The 22215-nt window shown below is 41.1% G+C and overlaps 2 protein-coding genes across 6 annotated transcripts; one reads left to right on the top strand and one right to left on the bottom strand.

Annotated features, from left to right (window-relative positions):
* Nucleotides 1-879: 879 nt before the first annotated feature.
* On the bottom strand, nt 880-12932 carry mtf2 (metal response element binding transcription factor 2). Of its 3 annotated transcripts, none has more exons than XM_083673775.1 (16): nt 12556-12932; nt 10441-10642; nt 10185-10266; nt 9613-9687; nt 8488-8583; nt 8179-8279; nt 7807-7955; nt 7387-7482; nt 7197-7265; nt 6793-6916; nt 6585-6652; nt 6211-6381; nt 4277-4379; nt 4067-4110; nt 3868-3972; nt 880-3463 (listed from the first exon to the last, which is right to left on the bottom strand). In XM_083673775.1, exons 1-16 carry the CDS (start codon nt 12558-12560, stop codon nt 3082-3084), a joined length of 1872 nt encoding a protein of 623 aa, XP_083529901.1. In that variant the 5' UTR covers nt 12561-12932; the 3' UTR covers nt 880-3081. The 3 variants fall into 3 exon arrangements, with proteins under 3 accessions (XP_083529901.1, XP_083529900.1, XP_083529902.1); XM_083673774.1 differs by having other exon boundaries at nt 3868-3975; XM_083673776.1 differs by lacking the exon at nt 9613-9687 and having other exon boundaries at nt 3868-3975.
* dipk1aa (divergent protein kinase domain 1Aa) lies at nt 11118-22190 on the top strand. Of its 3 annotated transcripts, none has more exons than XM_083673804.1 (6): nt 11118-11763; nt 13740-13879; nt 19651-19785; nt 20245-20352; nt 20658-20837; nt 21111-22190. In XM_083673804.1, exons 2-6 carry the CDS (start codon nt 13826-13828, stop codon nt 21921-21923), a joined length of 1290 nt encoding a protein of 429 aa, XP_083529930.1. In that variant the 5' UTR covers nt 11118-11763; nt 13740-13825; the 3' UTR covers nt 21924-22190. The 3 variants fall into 3 exon arrangements, with proteins under 3 accessions (XP_083529930.1, XP_083529932.1, XP_083529931.1); XM_083673805.1 differs by lacking the exon at nt 11118-11763 and adding an exon at nt 13601-13646; XM_083673806.1 differs by lacking the exon at nt 13740-13879.
* The last annotated feature ends 25 nt before the right edge of the window (nt 22191-22215 follow it).

Below are 22215 nucleotides of genomic sequence, written 5' to 3' on the forward strand. Positions count from 1 at the left end.
ACGAATAATAATGTTGTACTTGGCTTTTGATATTGCTGGAAATGTGCATACTGTAGTCTGATACTAGGAAAAGCATTACTGTAGTTTAAAAGAAAGGGCTCTATCTATAATCTGGATTTAAAGGGGTTCCCCTTGAAAATGTCACCAAATAACTGCTGACTCGTGTACCTATAATGCATTGGCAGTCTGTGACAGTGTGTGCACCTGCCATGACCCTGCCCTTCTGCCCGAATTTGAATATGATGCGACCCAAATGAATGTTATTGTTTAGTGCCGTACGCTCTCGTGGTATTGTTTGTGAATTATCACCTGCACCTGGATTTTGTTTTTCTTTCACTCGACTCGTGTTTTACCTCACAGAAAATGTAGAGATCCTAGTGTGTATTGTGTGTATTGTGTGTGTGTGTGTGTGTGTGTCTCATCTCAAATGTGTTTTTGACAGGGAATTTATCAAGTCATGTAACTGCCGATATAATACCTGAGACATGTATTTCCGCAAGCATTCATCCAACTGTCCTGCAGTTCTAATTTGACGATGTGTGGTTCTGTTCAACCGTCTGACGTGGCCATTTTTGCGGTCGCTTTGTTGTGTAACCCTAATAATATACAAAAATACTTAAGTTCTTAGCGGGGGAAAAAGGAAAATATTTACTTGTTTGTGTTGAATTGATGCATTGTATACATTTGCATATACTGTGAGGATAAAGTGCTGTTTATTCAGAGTAATAATCTCTCATGGATCATCAATTTCCAAAGTTGGAACACATTTTGTAATGGTCTTTATTTCAGTTTTTGACATTGAATTGAGGGATTACCACCCTCAAACAAAATTGGATAGTGAATGTTTTGAACAGAAACACATGGACAAAGACATCGGCCTAGGCTTTTATGTATTTATTCTTTGGCTAAAGAAGCCTACTCAAAAGCCAGTATGAAAAGAGAGATCTAGGGTCTAATATATATCAGAGGTATCAATGTCAAAATCTATCCCCACTACCACAAAGGAAAATGTTATTTTAACACCAAGAGGCATCATTTAATTGAACTCTAATGAAACAAGGGCAGGTATTCAATATAGGAGAAGACATTGTAGCCTTCCAGTGATGTCTTGTGCTGGGGCACATTCTCAGATGAAGTGCTAAAAAAAGACATAACCCCTGGATCATCGTGGGTTGCATTCAAGCCTTTTCAAAAACAACCAGTCACAAAGGAATGTCAAATGTAAGGCTGTGAATAAACATATTACTCAAATACTGACACCACAGGATATGGTTCATCCCATAATACCTCCATATACATTCCACATCTTTGCTGGAGTTCTATGAGCACATCATACAGTAAATTTGCTGAGAATATCCTGAGTGGGTTCTAGAAGCTTGGCTGTAAAAGTTTGACTAAGTGCACAGTTTTGAGGTGAAAGATAAAATAAATAGCACCTGTAATATAAAAAAACCAAATAGCCTGAGTCAGAGGTAACTAAAATATTGCTACTGTGTTCCTGAAGCAAACGGTGTATCTGCAGTGATCGAAATCCCAAAACTCTGTTTCTTTGAGGGTTGAGTTGCATAAGTGGCTAAAAGAACAAAACCAACTCCACACCGAATGAAGTTTCAAAAAGTTAAACGTCCTTGAGCTTTTTATATTCAGTGTTTGTACAGTAACTTGCTGCACGAAACAATCACAAAATGCAACTGCACAAAGAGAGACATTAAAACCTAGGAGGTCCTAATTTTGAGGCCCTCTATGACGCATGTAACTGGTTGATAAATGAATGTTGTACAATGATCGTGTATCAGAACTAAAAAAAAGAATAATCATAAAATACATAGATGAACAAATTAAAAGGTACAAATTTAGATACATTTGACAGAACCTTCACCATGTAATAATAACTAACTAGGCTAACTGTATACATTTACGTTCCCATATGACAGGTGATTTCAGACACTAACAATTCAGCCACTTTCTCAGATGCTCGGCCCTCAAAGTAAATTCAACCAGTGTTACTCATACGTTAGAAACACATTTTTACCCCTGTAATTCTGGACATACTGTATATTTGAACTATAACAGTGAAAATAAAACAGTTCATAGTCAGTTGATTTCCATGACGTGAAGCAGAGGCAGGCACACTTTTAGCAGAACAAAGAGAACACATTTCTGTATCTTTTATAAACAGGCTGAACTTGATTGGCTGGTTTCCCAGACAGTTTAAGACTAATCCTTGACTAAATAGCGTCTTCAATGGAGGTTTTCTCTTGAAAGTTTGATTTAGTCAAGGACTAGGCTTAATCTGTGACCGGGAAACTGCCCTGATATGTGCAATCAAATCAGAATAGTAAAAATACTGCACATCAATGGAAATTGCTCTCCAAAAGCAGTACATACATATTGAAAAGTAATAGTCAATAACAATAAACAGGTTTGCAGCAGCACAACATCACATCTCTGTTTGAGTCCTCTCCAAGGTCAACTGCTTGCCAACAGGCACACTTTCCAACACAACATGAGGATTGGGCAGACCCTGAGGCACTCAAACAGCACTCACAACCTAACCCTTTTTACATTCTCTCAAAACTGGTCTCTCCTCCTTCAGTCTACAAACTGAACATCGAAACACAGCACAGAAAAAGAGCATATAACCAGATGAGAAAAATAAAGATACAAAAAGGAATCAAAGTAACACTTACATTAAAGCCAACAGGAATAGTGCATTGCTACTTGGTATAAGCAGGTAAGAGCCCTTATAAAGGTTTATCATACACTCATATGTCTCTCTATGCATAACTACTTAAATGACTGACAACCCAGGATCATTATGAGGTGATACTGTGACATTATAAGGTTGGGGATACCTGCTAATGACAGATCTTATATTGCACTATATGCATTATAGCCAACCTGTTGGCTTTAAGTAAAGTGTTACCAGAAGCACTAGTTCCCTGCCAGATGGGACGACACAGGGCAACCCCAAATACACAAGCGAGCATTAATGCTTTAGAAGCGCTGCGTAAGTGTGTAATAAGCTGGTCATAAGCTCTCTTGATATTACCTTGTTATACGTGCTTATTCAAGTTAAGCTTAAGAGGCAGTGACTCCCTCCCATTCCACCAGGTACTGTACCTTGCCATCCAGGGTGACCCGCCGGGCCAGGACACGGTACTTCTCCCCACAGGCCAACCGCCCCGCCGCCCCAAAGTAGCTGCTGATGGAGCTCTTGAGGTGGGACAGTTGGCTGTCAGGGTCCAAGCTGTGAACTATGTCTGTGGAGTGGAGCCCCTGGAGGGGGATTGGGGGCTCTGGGGCTGAGGAGTGGGGATTGTGGGGGTCCGAGTGGCAGGGAGGGGGGATCTCAGGGTTGGGGGGTTGCAAGGCTCGTCGCGGCCGGCCTCTTCTCTTCTTCAGTTGGGGCTGGGTGATGGGCCAGTGTCGCCCCGTGCGCGTCTTACTGGAGTTACACAGGCTAGGGGTGGAGGAGGGGAATAGGAACAAGAGATTAGAGTTCAGGCTTGGGATGCATGATATGTTGGCCATCATATCAATATCCACAAACAATTGCTTAAAAACACAATATTTCTTATTGGGCAGATATTGAATTTGATGATCAATATTGTCGGCCAATATCGTATTGTGTCATTGTGTATTCTGACAAATATAATCTCACTCAAGTTGTACTAGAAAAGAGCATTAGATGCTGAACGATACCGTTTTAACATGAACAAAATTATGAAGAATTACAGTAAAACAGTAATTTCCTACTTTTAATATTTGTGCACCTCCTTAGTTCAAAGTATTACTAAATATCACTATACGAGTGTGCAGTTATGAGGGTTTATGGAACGATAACAGCATTAGGAACGTATGTACCTGGACTGTCTAGAAAGACTTGTTGAGGTAGTTTCGGTGGTGCTAACCGCACCTATGGATTCCACATCTGAGGTACTGGAGGATGGCAGAGATCTGTCACTCCTGCTGCTGTAGGGAGAGAGACCATTGATTACAACAGCACTCAATTGTTTTACAAACCGAATTTCACTAACTTAGATGCACTGTGGCAAAAACTCACCTAGAGACTAAGAGATCCAACGAGTGAGGCTCGCTCTTCACATCCTTCAAAAGGAGATTGTCAAAATACATTTCTCATAATGGAATGACATTTTGCATCCATAGCATTTATGTTTTATGTCTGCACAATTTCCAACAGCTACCGAAAAAGAAACAAATACTAGTACTACTTAATCAATACAGAAAATAAGAAGCAAAGTTACACACACACCTGAGCCAAGAGTTCACTGGAGCATCTTAGTTTAGCCAGAGTCTCGAGAGAGTGAACTCCTTGCTTCCTCTTTCTTTGTCTCACCACACCATTGGTTGATTCACTAGAAAAGATTTACAACTTCAATTTGAGCTATTGTAATTCACTTACTTATAGAATTTGACTAGGGGTGTAACGGTACACATAATCAGACTGAACTGTTCGGCACACTGAGAAAACTTAGGCTCCAGGTTAAAACAACTGAAGCCTATGTGCGCACGTCGTTGCAATTTACATTTCAAACTTTCCTTTTGTGAGTCGCAGGCATAGGGCACAGCAAGGAACTACATAGTTCTGTATGATGTCGAGTGGTGGCAGGGTTCTCTCCAAAGAATGTAAGGCGCTGTGCCACCTTTTCGACTTGGCTGTGCCAGTGTGCCACTATGTAAACATTTCAGAACAAATAAAACTGATTTTGTAATGATAGAGTAACTATTTTTGATCGCCAATGACATTCTTCATTCTAACCGCAGTCAAACAAAAGTGAAATTAAATGAAAACAAGATGACCAGCCAAAGTTGGTAAATAGCTTGCTAAACAGATAGATTACCCCCTTGTACAAATGACAGAATATCTCCTATATATTTTTTTTTAATGTCAAGGTATCTTAATGAGGACCAACTATCGTTTTACAAATATCTTTATCTATTCTCATACTGTTTGTTGTAGTCATCACACATTTTCTCAACCGAACTAAACTCTCATATGGGCAGCAATACATGCAGCAGCGCAGAGAAGTGGGGGAAATGTCTGAGCAGTACTTTGACATGAATACATGCAAGTTGTTTTTAATAACGCAACCTATGGATTACATAATGAAGTTAAGAATTTTCATGTGAGACAGGAATCAAGATTTTGGGTTTCAGTGGGATTGGGACTGGATGGGAAATTATCCTGGCTCTACGATAGGTGAAGATTCTCCCTCCCATGCCTCTACTTCATGGCTATGACAGAGATGCCTTTGTAGTGCATTTTGCATAGGCCTATCCAATTTGAGACTGTCTGAAGCTTCACAATGACAGCTCAAAGAGGCACAAGTTATTTTATATAGGCCTACTGTGGGGGTCTCCTGTATCTTTGGTGGTAATGTAGGAATGTCTGAGTCATGTTTATATATTAATTTCACACACATATTGCACTTTATTTTAGTGTTGTTGTTGAGTAATTGTGTGGTTTCATTTAAGAATAGACATGAAAGGGTTAGTTTTGCATCTTTTACCAAACAAAACAAATCTAACCACAATAACTGTTCACATTTCATTTCCCCGCTGTACGAAACCGAACAGTGACCCCAAAACCAAGATAGGTTCCAAACTGTGGGTCTGGTGAACTGTTACACCCCTACATTTGACAGGAATATTTTCAACAAAGTTGTAAATGTATTACTGTATTATAACATAGTTTTAAAGGTAGACTCTGGGACATGATGTCATAGCAAAAACGACCGGGTGACACTGCCAGAGACTTTCAAAACCGGAAATGACTAGAAAATAGTGTCCATGCACCAAACGTTTTGTTGCGCAGTTGTGAGCTTCTCCGATAGAATTCAAATATCTTTGGTTCTCATTCAGGCAGCTGTTTACTTTAGGCTAGTTTTCGTAGAAATAGACCCAAAAAAGATGAAACCACAGGACATGGAAAGAAAGTGAAAGTGAAGGCCAGTGAAATGAGTGAACGCTCTCGTTCACTTCAATATATTTGATGAAAGTTGTTTTCTGTGACATCATATCCCAAGTACCTAAAATATGTGGGGGAGGTTTCCTGGACACAGATTACGCCAAATCCTGAACTAAATTACACTTTCAATGAAGATTCTCCATTCAACATGATCTTTAATCCAGGTTTAGTCTTAGTCATGGTCCGGGAACCCAGTGTGCAATGATTTGCTCTCCTACCTAGTGCTGGCTAGCGGCTTTGTGGACTTGCGTCCTTTGATCTTGATCTCATGAGAGGCCCTCTCTGGCTCCTGGTCGGCCAGAAGCTCAGAGGTCTGGGGACCAGGAGGAAAACGGATCCTCAGCCCAAACAGATGCTTCTTCTTCTTTATCTCCTTCCCTGACATGAACCTGGGAAAAGGGGGAGATAGTGAAAGAGAGAAAGAAAGAAAAAGAGAGAGAAAGAGAAAGAAAGAGATATAAAAGGGAAGAAAAAGAAAGGGAGATAGAGAGGGGGAGGGAGTAAGGGTACAAGAGAGGCTACATTTAGTCAAGACAACAGTTCATGTTGGTATGAGCATGCTAAGTCAAACAGTGGGTCAATCCAAACTCACATGCTGTGGTTGCTATTTAGTGCGTCCAGAATACTGTCATACCGGTCTGCTCTAGGAGTGTCCTTAAGCTGTTACGGGCAGAAATGAAAGCATAAGATATAGAAATCTGCTTAGTTTTTATTTTATTTTATTTTTTTACTCCCAAGCATCAGAGTAGTACTACATGTCCCATCTCTGTGTCACATTTTGTCACTGCAATAAGTCCTACCTCTCCGAGCTGTAGCAGCTCCCAGTTGTCGTTGATGTAAGCCATCAGCTCCAACTCTGAATCAAAGTACTTCTTTTTGTGAATCACACTCAGATTATACAGGCTCAGGTGTGCAACATCCACCCTACAAATAGAAACAAGGAAGGAAACAAGTCATAAGAGAGTCATTGTGTATGAATTAACACATAAATCAATAAATAAATAAATAAGTCAGTGTTGGATTCATCAGGGGTATCAGACACTTCATGGGTGACATGTGTGTACTTGCTAACCCTGCATCATTGAGCTAAGGTGCTCACATGGTAAATATTATACTTTGGTATCTTATTTTTTAGTCATAGTTTACATCTTGTACAAACATTTCTTCATTATCTGCTACAAAGCAATCCTTGAGATTCACTCACCATCTCAGAGGCAGTCGTTTGAGGTACTCTGGTCCACAATTGCAAACTGAACAAATAAATAGATAGAACCTGATGAGAAAGAAGTACAAGAGCATATTTATTTTTTTCTCCATGACAGCAGTCATAAACGATATCCCTCAGGAATTGTACTAACGTAGAAGACTATAAATGAAAGGGTCAGTTTTAGCACCTATCTCCAAAGAGCATGGGCTTCTGAAAGCACTCAATGCATGCCTCGTGGAACCACTGCTTACACCTGTTGCACTGTAGCATCTTCAGATACCAGCTAAGGGAATAAAAGAAAAAAGGGGTCAGTGTCTGAGGAACTGTCTTCAACCAAAGAGACTTCATTCATTTTCCCCCATGTTTTAGTGAATGTTTGTGTTTATATCCAGGATCCTGTTTATATGCTTCTTTACGCTTGAACTGTTAATCCTTGTTGTTGCCTGCTGTGTATTTTCTTTTAATATAAAATCTCCATTTGGGAAGACACTGCTCCTGCTTTTTAAGAAAAACCTTCTGATGTGCATTAGGCATCAGACAGCCCTTTCAAACTCTCTGTGTCTGTGTCTTGTGTGTGTGTCTGCGCACGAGCACAGAGGCAACTTACTCCCCGGGCCCTCCACAATAGCAGTAACACTGTTGGTAGTTGGTCTTGTGGCCTTGGTCCCACACCAGGTCCTCCAGAGCATAAGACAGAGAATGCTTCATATCCTGCAAGGCCTTGGTAATAGGACCCTTCTTCAATGAGCCTCCCCTCTGTCACACAATAACACACACTGCTTAAGGGCATAAACTAAATGTCACCCTTACCTTTAGGTAAGTTGACTGAGAAAATGAGTCTTGTTTACAGAATTGATTGAAGCATGGTGCTTGCTCATTTTGGTTTAAATTGTTTGCTAAATAACCATATCTTCATAACATTTACACACACACACAGACATACACCACCACTGGTGGTGAGTTTGAGTTTGTGCCGCACCTTTGTCGTTGTAGCATATACACACTGCCAACAGAGCCACTTCTCATCTGTGTCAATCAAGCTGGAGTCTATGATGGGGGAGTGACAGAGCTGATGGTATCCTTAAAGGGGGCAGACATTTACAGGTTGGAGAAATACAAAGCTGCTCAATCAAAGGGACAATTCACACAAAACAAAAAACACATCCCTAATCAGAAGTAGTCTATGATTTCAGAGAGTCAGTGTCCCAAGATTGGGTTTGTTCACTTAGCTTATCGTTAGCATTGTTGAGTGCAAACCAACCAAGACAGGTCGAGAGCGTTTACTTACCTTGCCCACACTTGTCACAGATGACGATCTCGTTGGGTGGGTCAGAGCTTTCGTCCTGGCATATTGTGCAGACCATGTCTTCCCCTTCGTCGTCCCCTGAAACAGACAGACAGGGTGTCTCTCCTATGATGAAGCACATCACAGACTGCCAATACAGGAAATCTAACATCCAAATCGGGAACAACTAGGCAGCCAGCAGCAACTCTTACATATAGAGAGAAGAAAAGAGGTGAGTAGAAGAGAGGTTGCTTCCCAATAGTCTTTCCTCGATTCCTCGCATTCTCTCTCTATAGCTTCCTTCTCAAAAAGCATTGGAGGAGAATATCTAAGGGAAGGAACCCTATATCTTCTCCTATGAGTAGGGAGTGAGGAAGGAGGATATAAGTTTGAGGAATAGAGGATAGTCTATTGGGACACAGTGAGAGACAGGCATAACATAGCAGTTTTAACCAGTGTGCTATATTACAACTGGCAAGGTGCAAGACCAAAGGAAACCCACATTCTACCAATGTGTAGTGCACAGATTATCAACAAAATGTCCTGATGTGCTTCCAATATAACATATTAAAATAGGTAATGCTTTCACCTAGTTACCTGAAAAATACATGCATGTCACTTATTGTTTAGCCTATACAATGCTGTGCTTTTGTAATTTTGCTGCATCAAAAATGCCTTTTGGTAAGAGTTGTTTTCTTCTTATGCAAGACAGTCCAAATAGAAACAGGCAATTTTCAAGAAGTCTGAAAAGTCCTAAGGACAAATTTCAGACAAGGTGATTTTAGTCACATTTGGGAGTCTTATTTTTGTATTGTGTTGCAATCCCTGTAACCTGATGGAGCAAAGTAACAGACACAAATGCAGAAGCCAGTAGGCCACAGAAGGTGAAATGAACAACATTAGGTGAGACTTCAGTTAAAGGGGCCTAAAAGAAAACATGACATTCATATAAATTCATGTTTGTATTCTAATGGGTGACCGTTAGTAGATCACCAAAACACTGTCACATGTCATGTGATATCTTATTGAAATAGGCATGACTGCCCCCTCACTGAAGTGTAACCCATTGAAATATACAGTGAACTAATGAACATGAACATATGAACAGCAACACTGACTGAGGAGTACCTTCCCTATGCTCGTCTGCAGGCTCCATGGGGAGCTTACCATTGGCTTGTGACCAGAAATTCTGTGGTCTGTTAACTGTCGGGGACAAATGAAAAAGATAACCCTGGGCTGAACAAAGGAGATTGGGGGAGCAACTCAACCAAGGAAATAAAACCAAAAGGAGGTAGAATGAGATAATTAATGTATGAATGCAAAACTGAATCTATTAACTCAAGAGAGAGAGACTACAAACTGCACAGTATGGAGAGAAAATGATATAAAGAATTTAAAAAATAAATTCCATCCATCTGCTACTGGTATTATCTGTGAAGAAAATAGACAGGCATACAACTTCTATCAACACACTAACAATGTACCCATTTAATAGAATAAATGTATTACTTCACTATCAAAAAGCAACTAATATATATTTTATAGTGAAATATCAGAATACAAGAAAGATGACAAATATCCAACATTTCCTGAATATCCAGTTACAATGAAGGCAAAGTAGACATAAGAAAGAAAATAACCTTTCACAAAAGACATAAAAACATGATAGTGTGGCAGATAAGGGCATGTTAAGTACTTACCTGTCTGTATGTCCTTCCACAGAACCCAAGATTTGGATCGATCCTCAAAGACCACAAAGCAGCGGTGCTTGTCCTTATCTATCTGAGGGAACCAAAATCAAGTATATTATCGTTACACAAAATAACATAATTGCTGAAATCATCAAGCAGTATTTTTGGACATGCACAAAACACACACAAAAACAACAATTCTCAAATTAAATCCTAAAACAAAGACTTTTCACTTCAGTGCCAAGCAACAATAACTGCTGCTTACCTTCGTGATAGTCCCCAAGTAAAACAAGCCATCCGACCATCGGGCTAGGACGTCTTGTCCCTCTTCAAACTTGTCGGTGAGCTTGGTGTCACCTCCATGTTCATCCTTGACAGGAAAGCTCTCCGGGGAGACAGGCACCTGATGCTGCTGATGGGAATGAGCTTTTTGGTGGACAGGCAAGTTCTCTGCAGCCGTTGAGTCTCTGGTATGGTAGAGGACGGAAAGAGACAATACAGGTGATCAAAATCCGCAAAAAAATGTTCAAAGAATTGGTGTCAGAAAATACTGTCATTGGGTTGAAGCTGTAGGCAAGTCTCACCATATAGCAGCTAGCCCGAGCGGATCTCACAACTATCTTTACACGTACACCGCTCGTAGGATGACTTTATCCCGTAGGAGGGAGCCTCGGCTTTGGCTCCCTCCTACGGGATAAAGTCATCCTACGGGCGGTGTTAGCGTTATCCGATTCTCGACTGCGATACCTCATTGTGAACCTAAAGTCTACTTCCATACTACCCTGAAATGATTTTCCGATCGCAACATATCCAACTTTAATTCGCTATTTAAGACGAATACCAACTCAACGATATATCTCCGCACAACCCTTGCATCTCGGTTCCCAAACACCCTTTGTCGGCGGAATTGGAGGTACACAGGACTGGTACAGGATGGCAACATTACATGGTGGACCACAGCATTAGTGCCCAAATAAACACATTACTCCAGCTAGCTCGTTCCTTCTTCAAACCCAACCCTTCCACGAAACTCCCGCCCACGGTGTCTGACTGACACGTCTAACATGGTAAGGATGAAATCGAATTTTACACTGCGGAAGGGAGTGCATGACAATGAGGAAATTAAATAGCAAAATAGGCATTGTGATTTGAAATGTACATGATAATTGATCTGTCATTTAAGCATTTAGATTAAACATTTCAACATGGCAGTGTTGTTAGCTCTGACGTGGTATTGGTTTGCCGGAATTTGCGACTTATTTTAACATGGGTTTTCTTCATATCTTTGAAAATATCCACGAACTATCCAAAGGACTGCTTTAATATCCATAAAGATTACCATTACATAAAGCCACAGTGCAAAACAATTGCTTTTAGTTTGCAGTTATGGCGTTTAGCCAATCACCCTCTGGTTTACCTGCACGGAAATGTGGAGTTTTCCACCATGGCGTCGGGTCATGATGGGTATAAAGTTAACCTGTATGGATATTAGAGGAACCCTTCGGAGATTTTCTTCGGCACTACGAAATATCCAATGATGGAGAGTACATGGATATTTTCAAAGACAGCATAACTGATGCCGAAACTGGTAAGTGCACTCATGTATTTTATATATATATATATAATTATTTTAATCTTCCTTTTTCTAGAATTGTGACTGCCAATGGCACCTTGTCCTAGTATAGATGTTTGCTTATGATGACTGATGTATAGATGATTCACTTACTTTAGACAAATGTACTTGTTGTAAGTCACTTTGGATAAAACCGTCTGCTCCCGAAATTATATGGTGTGGCGTCGGAGCTAGTACTGGATATGAAAATTAAAAGTAAACCAGACTTTGCTTTCTCTTTTTCAATTTGGCAGGTGTAATGCGTACTCAATACAGAAAATGATAATGCAATATAGAGTTTTGATTTTTAATTAGTCATTGTGCCATAAACAATGCATACACATTTGGTAAAAGGAATTGCAAACACGATATTGATTAATCATTTGCCACTATGAATTTAAGATGTCATTATGGCAGGTATATGCTTCCATATAGTGTGAGAGAAAGTCACTGCTAAATTATATAATAGGTGTGAGAATAACCAGCTTGCTCCGATTCGACGACAGATTCTACCCCCTCTGCTGTGCACCGTCTGTGTCCTTTTGTTCACGAGCTAGCTGGACATTACACGCACCCAGAATAAAATAATGAATCGATGCATAGTTAAGATGCACAAATGATTTCAGTTTAATAGCTAGGAATAATGCATGCAATTTGTAAAAGCAATTGCCGAGACATGCAACAGACTCGAACGATCAAAAGATAGAATACTGGAGCGCACCCGCACCCCCAGAGAAAAAAAACATAGTAATGTTGACAACAAGATACCTCATTCGGTCACTCCGGATGGTCAATACGCCTCATATATTGAAAAAGTATCGTCGTAGCAGTTGATTGACGTCTTGCCCGAGTATTGTTGAAGTAACTTGAAACGCACCTCTCTATAATATGCAGCACTAGTTATGGTTTTTAGAAAATAACAAACGGGTCATTTTCACCCAATACATTCGCCATTTTGGTTTCCCGCTGATCTAGTAGTGCATTCTGGGAAGCGCCCAATAAGCGCTCTAACGTTTTTGTTTTTTTCCATACTCCCACCTAAAAACTTTATTCATTAAACATTGTCATGGTCTATAATCTAGTCTACTCTCTTTTTACATTAACTTTTTAAACACAATTCGGGATGTGAAAAAGTATGCATCACATGTTTACAGTTGATGACCAATGGTGAAAACAGTCTCTTATATATGAATTAAAAAATATATTTCTGTGAGGTTGTTTGAGTGTAGATAGACACTAGTGGTAGACCAGCAGTAGCCTTGCTGGATAGTGGACACTATCTGATTTATTGAGTCTTTATAACCACTTGTCGGCGCTAGAGGTTAGTGTTAAATTTAGATAATCTTCATGCCCTTTGTGTTGTTACAATGCAATTAACAAATCGACTCATTTGGAGCCATATACGATGCATAAATCTTACTTTATATTAGTTTTTAATGACAACGAGGACGTCACACCGCTGGAAAAGTCTAGATTAGTTTAGATTAGTTGCCATTAGTTTTTATGTCCATGCACCAACCTTCCTGTATGTGCAAATATACTTGGCCAAATAAAATAATTATGATTAGGCCTACATTTCACACAGGCCGCCTCCTGTACATGAGTTAAGCTCATGATTTCAGAAACGGTGTGTAGTAGCAGAAAACCTATAAAAGGGCTGTGGTAGTAGATAATTAAGCTGAAACTGATATGGCTAATGCATATTTTGTGTCGGCAAAAAAACGTATCTGTGCCTTTATTTTCAACGTTCCTTGTGAGGAATCTCTGGTCAGCAGCTGCACTAGCGAGCCAGCAACGCTGACTCGAGAACTGCGTCGTCAGAACATAATGTTTGCACACGGATAACTATGAATTACCGGGTAGCGGAATATATACAATTTAATAATAGATTTTGTGAATCTCTTCGGTGCTGGGAGTGAACGGTGTTATTAAAACGTAAATTGTGTTTGCAGCTGTATTCTGCGTTGGTTGGCTCGCTATCCACACTCCATGGGATTCTCTCTAGCAGGTCCACGTATTGAGATGATCTGTGTTGGTGATGGCGAAGGGTCTGTTTACACGGGCCTGGATGAAAAAGTCCTTCTATTTCCAGGTAACAAATGAAATGTTTGCGGTATTTTACACATTCTACATTAATTTGATAGACTGCTTGCGGTCACTGTCATTGACAGCTTTTGTGGCGTTTGAATGATGTCGCGTTACACAAGCACTGTGGACGAGCTTTGACTGTTGATATGTGGTTCCAATGCATTCAAATTAATGTATATGCCTAATCTAATTGACGAGAGTAAGGGGTGGAGACTCTTCCGACGAGAGGTGATGCTCTATGGCTTTAGTCTTTTTTCAATTGTTTGGAACACGACTCCTCGCGTCCTCTCCTCCATTCGCTTCGTCTTCAAAAACATTGGAGGAGGATATCTAAGGGGAGGAACCTAGATCTTCTCCCCGATGCATTTTAGTAGGACGCGAGTCGAGGACATGAGTCGTGTTCCTAACAATTGATAAATAGCCATAGAGTCAAATTAGTTTCACGTGACGTCATATTGCAATCGCCGCGCCATGTTAAGGATCGACGCTTAAAGGAGCAGGGCGTAAATTTGTTGAAAATCTGTCACCGCGGCGAAATTCTGTTCTAATTTCCAAACAACATCCTCCCTAATAATAATATAAGAGGGAAGGAGTGAGTGAAAGGTGGTTTTATTGTGATAGAAGTAGTTGCCAAGAGAGTGGATTGTTGTGTAATCATTCTAAGAAATAACATGGTGGCTTTCAGAATGTTGGCCTACATTTTACAGTTGGATTGGTTTGAATAGCTTTAAATATGTAAGAGTAGCAGTGGTTAAAAGATGGTCAGAGGGGAGCATATAGGCAGATATGAGAGAAGGATAGATAGATAGATGATGAGGGGATACAAAGCCCTCCATAAGTATTGGAAAGAGGAAGCATCTTGTCTTCTTTTAGCTCTATACTCCAGCAGTTTGGATTTGAAATCAAACAGCCAAAATCTTAAGACTTACCAAAATCAACAGTTTGTAACATCATGGTCATCACTCAGTGAGCTCAGAAATTGCAGACAGGCTGGTACTGTAGGCCAAGGAAGACTTCTACAGTGGATGACCAAAGTCACCTAATAATCAATAAAAACAAAGAAACAACTGTCCCACAGATCAGGAACACTCTCCAGGAGGTAGGCGTGAATGTGTCAGATACTACCTTCCGCAAGCATAAGTCACCAGCTGAACTACAGAGACTTCACTGGTGCAAACCACTAATTATCCTCAAAAAGGATTGTCAGGTTACAGTTTGCTAAAACGTACCTAAAAAGCCAGCAGAGGTCTGGAAAACGGTCTTGTGGACAGATTATTATCATGTACCAGAGTAATTGCAAGGGGAAAGTTTGGAGAAAAAAGGACCTTCCAAGATTTACAACATGCCACCTCTTCTGTGAAACATGGTGGAGGGGTTGCTATGGTTTGGGCATGTATAGCTGCCATAAGAACTAGCTAACTTGTCTTAATTGATGACGTTACTGCTGACAGCAGCAGAATGTATTCTCAAGTGTACAGAAACATCTTGAGTTTGAGTACAAGCAACTGCCTCCAAATTGATTGGATAGCTCTTGATCATATGGTAAGACAATGACTCCAAACATACAGCCATAGCAATTAGGGAGTTTTTCAGGGCCAAAAAGCTCTTGAAAGGCTAAGTCAATCAATTGAATTGAAACAATTGAACATGCATTTCATTTCCTGATAAGATTTTAGGCAAAAAGACCTCAAAACAAACAACAATTGAAGATGGCTGCAATACAGGCCTGGCAGAGCATTACCAGAGAATATACGCAGCGTCTGGTGGGGTCAATAGGCAGTTATTGCATGCAAAGGATTGTCGGCCAAAGACTAAAAATGAGTACTTTAGTAAAGCAGTAGTGACTGGTGATTGGAAGAAATAATGATTGCTAGATAGTTGAAAGAAAGTGAGATAGTAAGATGGATAAAAGATGGTTCGAGAGTACAATAGCCAGAATGATGAGAGGCGGGTAGATATAGATAGATAGATGCAAGCTGAACAATAGTGGAACTTGCACTTCAATTGTGGAACTTGAAGCAAGCCCACTAATAAGTAATATTAAGAACTACAGTTGGACTTGCTGAAGCAAGCCCACTAATAAGCAAGACAGATAGCAAGCTATATTTCTAGATTAGATTCAATGGTGGCATCTTATCTAGTTAAGACTTTTAGTAAAAGACAGAGCTACCTAGGAACTTGTTAGCCAGTAAGATAGCTAGCTGTCTTATTTTTGCTAGCACTAGTGATAGCTTATATCTTCCAAATGGCTGTTTTTATTAGTTGAAAAGCAATTGTAGAACTATAGGCAACATTAGGTATTGAATTTACAAGTGTTATGTTAACATTTGCGTAATTCATCTTATAAAACAAACTAGAAAAAGAAGTTCCAGAAGATACTTCATGGGCTTGCAAAGTCTTATTTTGGTGTTTCAATAGAGAGCTAGATTTGCTGGGTAGTTGATAGAAAGTGAGAGTCTTATTATGGTAGCGGATAAAGTTAGAGCTGGTTTGGTTGGTTGGTTGGATGGATAGAATGATAGATAGATAAGTAGGATGAGCCAGGGGTACTTCAGTGGAGTGAGTAGAGACATCTTAACATTTACATCTTAACAGTCCTTCCTAAGACCTCTTCACCCCCACTACCCTCCCTGTACTAACCCTAACCCTTGAGACCTCTTCACCCCCACTTCCCCCCTGTACAAGATCTCTCCTGTTAATAAATAAGGATGGAGGATGGATAGATGAGGAGGGGGGGGGGTATAGAAAGATCAAAACAATTAAGAGGTTAATCAGTATGGGTTATACTGACTGAAGCAGTAGTGACTGGTGAAAGGATGATGACTAGGTAGTTGAAAGGTTAGATAGAAGGTTGGAAAGATGGGACATTAGATAGATAGTATGTTAGAAGGTCATAGATAGATAGGATGAGCCAGGGGTAGTTCAGTGGAGTGGGTAGAGGCTCGAGAGTTGGCTGGTTTTTTTTTTTTTTAAGAAATTAAACAGCATGGGTTATACTGACTGAAGCAGTAGTGACTCGTGAAAGGATGATGCAAGGTAGTTAAAAGGTTAGAAAGTCATAGATGGAATGAGCCTGGGTTAGTTCAATGGAGTGGGTAGAGGGTTGGTTGAGTGGTAGAGTTGGTTGGTTATGTGGTTGAGAGTGGTTTCAGTGGTGTAGAACTGGTAGCCAAGAGAGTGGATTGTTGTGTAATCATTCTAAGAATATGTTCTGCAGGTCTCCTCTTGTTTTTATTTAAGAGTACTGAAAGGTCCATGGCAGTTGCAGTAACAAAGTAGCTTACAGAATGTTAGCCTAAATCAATTCCACCATGTTAACCGGATGAGAGGTTTAACGATGAAAAGCTTGATAGTTTATCATAGCTTTTATCAGAGTTGATAATTTGGAGACAATTCTGGCACATTTTACTGTTGAAATGGTGTGAATAGCTTAAAAGGTGTAGGAGCAGCAGTGGTTCAGAAATTGCATCTTTTGGTTTCCATAGACATCCATGTTAATAAGTGCACTTTCAAGTTTGTATAGTTTAAAAGGTTTACTATGTATCAAAAGTCATAACAATACGAGTTAGACGACATCTGCACATTTTAAAGTTGGATTGGTGTGAATAGCTTAAAAGTTGTAGGAGGAGTAGCAGGTAGAAAAACTAATTACTATTGATATTATTACCCTTGTCAATATCCCTATCTCCGGAATGATGATAGTGCAGTGTCAAGTCAGCGGTTCTTGAATTCATGTCGTGAACAAGAATAATGTTTTATGCTTTCATGTCTATAGTTGGATAGAGGCCAAGACTGTGCAGAACGTGTTACGTATCTCTCTAATAAAGGCTTTAGCTATTATTTGCTGATTTAATCAGCTTTTTGCTGGTCAGTAAGATGGTTATCCTACACTACAGTAGCTGTCTCTTTGTATTTGTGGAGCTAGCTAGGAACATGATATAATGTTGTTCATGCATAGGGCCATCTAGTGGACAAAATCTGATACTATCACACTGTATAATGGGACATTAGACACACAACTTCAGTGCCTAACCTTTGGACAGGAAAACCTCCAGATTAACCAGAAATACATTACATAGTATGAAGAAACAACAATTCCAAGCCACAGCTTCATACATGTATTACTTATCAGACATAGAGAACTGATATTCCATACTGGTCTTCTAAAGGAGGGGTTTAGAGGGTTCATGGGTGACTTTTGACCATTGTTTTGACTTTGGTCCAAACCAGATTTGGGGCTTGAATTCTATTGAATATTGTACCCAAATTGGCTATTTTCATTTTGTGAGATTCATACAATCAATTAGCTTATTTCTCAGGGATGAAACTATATTTCTACCAAATAATGATGCAGGAATACTTATGTTATCTGTTTCTAACTACAGAAACCATTTCAGAACAGTCTGAGATGGTGGTTGTCATGGCTTGTTGATTTCACATGGAATGACCCCCATTACTTACAGAGGGCACTGTATGTGTTCACTTGATGGTTGTGTTGTGTTATGTGTTGATTATTTCTATTTCATAGCTGTCACCGCCATGTTTTCAAGCCATGCAGTCAGAATTACACTTCATTGTCCAACTTGAGACTGCATAGATACACTGCCCCTGCCTGTTCTCGCCTGAATTCTAGTCAGGTTCAAAAGTCAAATAAGCCCAATGGCTATGCGACCTCTGGGTCCTTGTATTGAAGGCCAAGCTTGATGTGTTGGTCCACCAGACCGTGTGTAATTTTGACCACCAGTTTCACTTGTTCGACTGTCTGGAGCTAGAGTTGTGCATATTCATACAATAGCAGGCGATGACACACACATATGGACACAGACACAAACACAAAAGCAAGCAATCACTCAATCACGCATACTAGACAGGCGCGCGCGCACACACACACACACACACACACACACACACAGTCTTATATCTGACTGTCTGTATGGCAACCACATAGCTATTATCAGTGCACACATGCTAAAGAGGTCTGATCTGATAGCAGCAGCTCTGTGCTCACCTGATGCCTTCAGTTAGTGAGTATTTATGGAGGGGATTGATCCCCATTTGTTCTCTCTGAGGACAAAAAAATACAGAAAGGCCAGGCCTACAGCAGAGGCCTGTTTCACTAAAACCTCTTTAAGACACAATGCCAGCACTGTTCATTCATGCTTTTTAAAAATGATTTCTCTCAACGAAAACAGATTTAAGATCCAATCATAATCACAAAGTCTTGATTAGCATGACCATGTAATAGAAAGTCAATGAAGGTCAAAGGCTATACGTCCTGTAGCTTTCATCTTGCAAAGATTTGGCAACGGTTGACTTTTCAGTACTTTGTGTACAGACTGCAGCTCTTGTCATCTGATGTTGCCCAGTGGTATAAACAGTAGGTCATAATTCAATTGATTTACTAGCTTGTCTCCATCTTTCCACCTCCAGTGTTAGTTCCACCTCAAGTACATTGAGGTGGAACTAACACTTTACCTCACGACTCATTGTGGTTCAATGGGCCCTTGTTAGGCCACTGGTTGGGAGATCAATTGCTCATTATGTGACCACACTGTCACTGTGGAAACCATCCCATCTCAGTTGATTAGGGTTGATTGGGAAGTGCTAATTAGTGTAACATTGACATGGCTGGCCTAATTTCCATGGCAAATATGTATAAATGTATAAATTCACAAAATGACATGGTTGATTGAGCCGTGTGCTCAGTCAACCCCTCAATTAAAGGGAATGGGAAGAGACTTTGAAGAAAGATATTTGCTCTGTTTGACCTTGCAGGCTCGCATCTCCTTCGTAAGGGTGAAATACCTGTTCCTCACCTGGCTGATGGTGTTTGTGGGAAGCTGGGTGATTTATGTTCAGTACTCCACCTACACAGAGCTGTGCAGAGGACATGAGTGCAAGAGTGCCATTGTGAGTACAGACATGACGCCCTACCATGGCCCTCTACTACTGTGTTGCCAGTACAAACGTTGGCAAATGCAGATGTCAACCTAATACATCTCAGTTTACAGTTTGACATCCAACCACTGATGTGTTGTGTATGAAGGTTAATTAAGCTAGGATAGACCTAGAGATAACTACTCTTTGGCCTTCAGATTGCCGTTAGTTCTCCACAACACGACAGACATGACAAGTTCATACTTGACTAAACACGCCCTCTTGTGTTTCCATTGCAGTACCTTGCGTAGCAGTGTTACATAGTGAATGTCAGTGTAAGGCCTGTCTTATAAACTAAATTCCATCCCATCTTGAGAGAAGAGTTGTTTGCTGATATCCTCATAAAATTCCAAATGTAGAGCTACATTTAATTGAGCAACGGAGGGAGTGGCTGAGAAACCTTAATCAAACCCATTTTAATATCTCCTTCAGTGCGACAAATACAGGAAAGGCATCATTGATGGCTCAGCCTGCAGCAGCCTGTGTGACAAAGATACACTCTATCTGGGCAGGTGCCTCTCCACGTCGCCCAACAACCAGGTAAGAACCTCTGATTCTAAATACAGATCCAGGATCAGCTCAGCTCACCATCTCCAAATCTCCTTTGGATAGTAAGTCCTTAAACCAGTCTGTTGTGCTCAATATTATGTCTTGCACATCACATGGACAATTCTACATATTGTCTGCATATCACATGGACCAATATATCTTTTACAATGGGAGGTACTATACTATAACAAGTTTTGTGTGAAAAATGTTATATTGATGGTAAGATAATCCACTACAGTATCTACATAGTCTGGTGCTGTTTAAATGTGAATTCCTCCTGCCTCCTGGGCCCACAGGTGTACACAGGTGGCTGGGGGGACCTGGACGGGGTGATCCGCTGTCAGTTGGGGGAGGTCTTGCACTTTGAGCTGGGTGAGGAACTGGATACCAAGAGGGAGGCAGCTGCAGTTTTTGACAAGCCCACCCGCGGCACATCTGTAGAGAAATTCAGAGAGATGGTGCTCAATCACCTCAAGGTATAGGAAGCTTACTGCATTACTTCCTCTAAAGCAGATTTTATGTTCAGTCAATTATAATTAGTGTAACAAATGTCATGATTCTTTGTCTTCAATGTAAGAGGTTTTGTTGTTGTGGTGGTGATATCACCAGTTCTAGGTAACATCCCAGAAAGCTTGCGGAGGGCACCTGCTTTTAGTCAATTATGCCATTATAGATGATGGTTTTGATCTAATTCCCCCCCTTACACCCGCTGCCTCACTTCCTCCTTCTCTCTCTTTTCTTTTCTTCAGTCAAAGCTGGGTGAGCAGGCCAACCTGGCCAACCTAGTGAGCCAGATCCTCTCCGTGGCTGACGGCAACAAGGACGGGCATGTCTCACTGCCGGAGGCCCGCTCAGCGTGGGCCCTCCTCCAGGTGGATGAGGTGCTTTTGGGCCTGCTTCTCCAGGACCGGGGCCACACCCCCCGGCTTCTGGGCTTCTGCGGGGACCTGTATGTGACCGAGAGGGTCCCCTATGGTCCATTGTATGGGCTCTCCCTTCCTTGGGCCCTGGAAGTCTGGGTGCCTGGCGGGGCCCGACGTAGCATGGACCAATGGTTCACCCCTTCCTGGCCCCGCAAAGCCAAAATCTCTATGGGACTGCTGGAGCTAGTGGAGGACATCTTCCACGGCACCTACGGCAGTTTCCTCATGTGCGACCTCGCAGCCACCCACTTTGGCTACACCGAACGGCACGAACTCCGCCTCAATGACCCCAGAGCCATTATCCCAGAGGATGCATTCCGGCGCACCATGAGCATGATGCACTGTGAGGCGGACTCGGACTGCGTGTTTGGGGCAGACTGCCAGACGTCATGCAACATGGCAGAGCGTAGGTGCAGGGAGGAAGCTGTCCAGCCCAACCTGGCTAAGGCCTGTGGGGCACTGAAGGACTACCTCCTCCGGGGGGTGCCATCAGGGCTAAGGGAAGAGCTGGAGAGGCAGCTGTACGCCTGCATGGCTCTCAGAGGCTCAGCTGGCCAGATGGACATGGAGCACTCGCTCATACTGAACAACCTCAAAGCTCTGCTATGGAAACAGATCTCTCACACCAAGGACTCCTGATGAGAGGGGGGCGACATACCCAGTGGTACAGGAAGAGGAATAGCCAGCTAAGCACACACAGGGAAGATTATTCGTAAAACATAACTACTTTGGGATTATTTTTTAGAACTGTCGAGTCATTGAAATAATGATATATAATGGACAATGTGTGATTGATGTTCAAGATGCTGGAAAAGAACTAACAAAAGGAGATAATTGCTGTTTAGGAAGGGCTCATCAGAGTCTTGTGTATTTTCTGTCTAATATAAATATTGTGTAACATTTGAAGTGGAAGTAGTTGTATGAACTATCC

This window comes from Argentina silus (genome assembly GCF_951799395.1).
Source record: "Argentina silus genome assembly, chromosome: 1".
Lineage (NCBI taxonomy): Eukaryota > Metazoa > Chordata > Actinopteri > Argentiniformes > Argentinidae > Argentina > Argentina silus.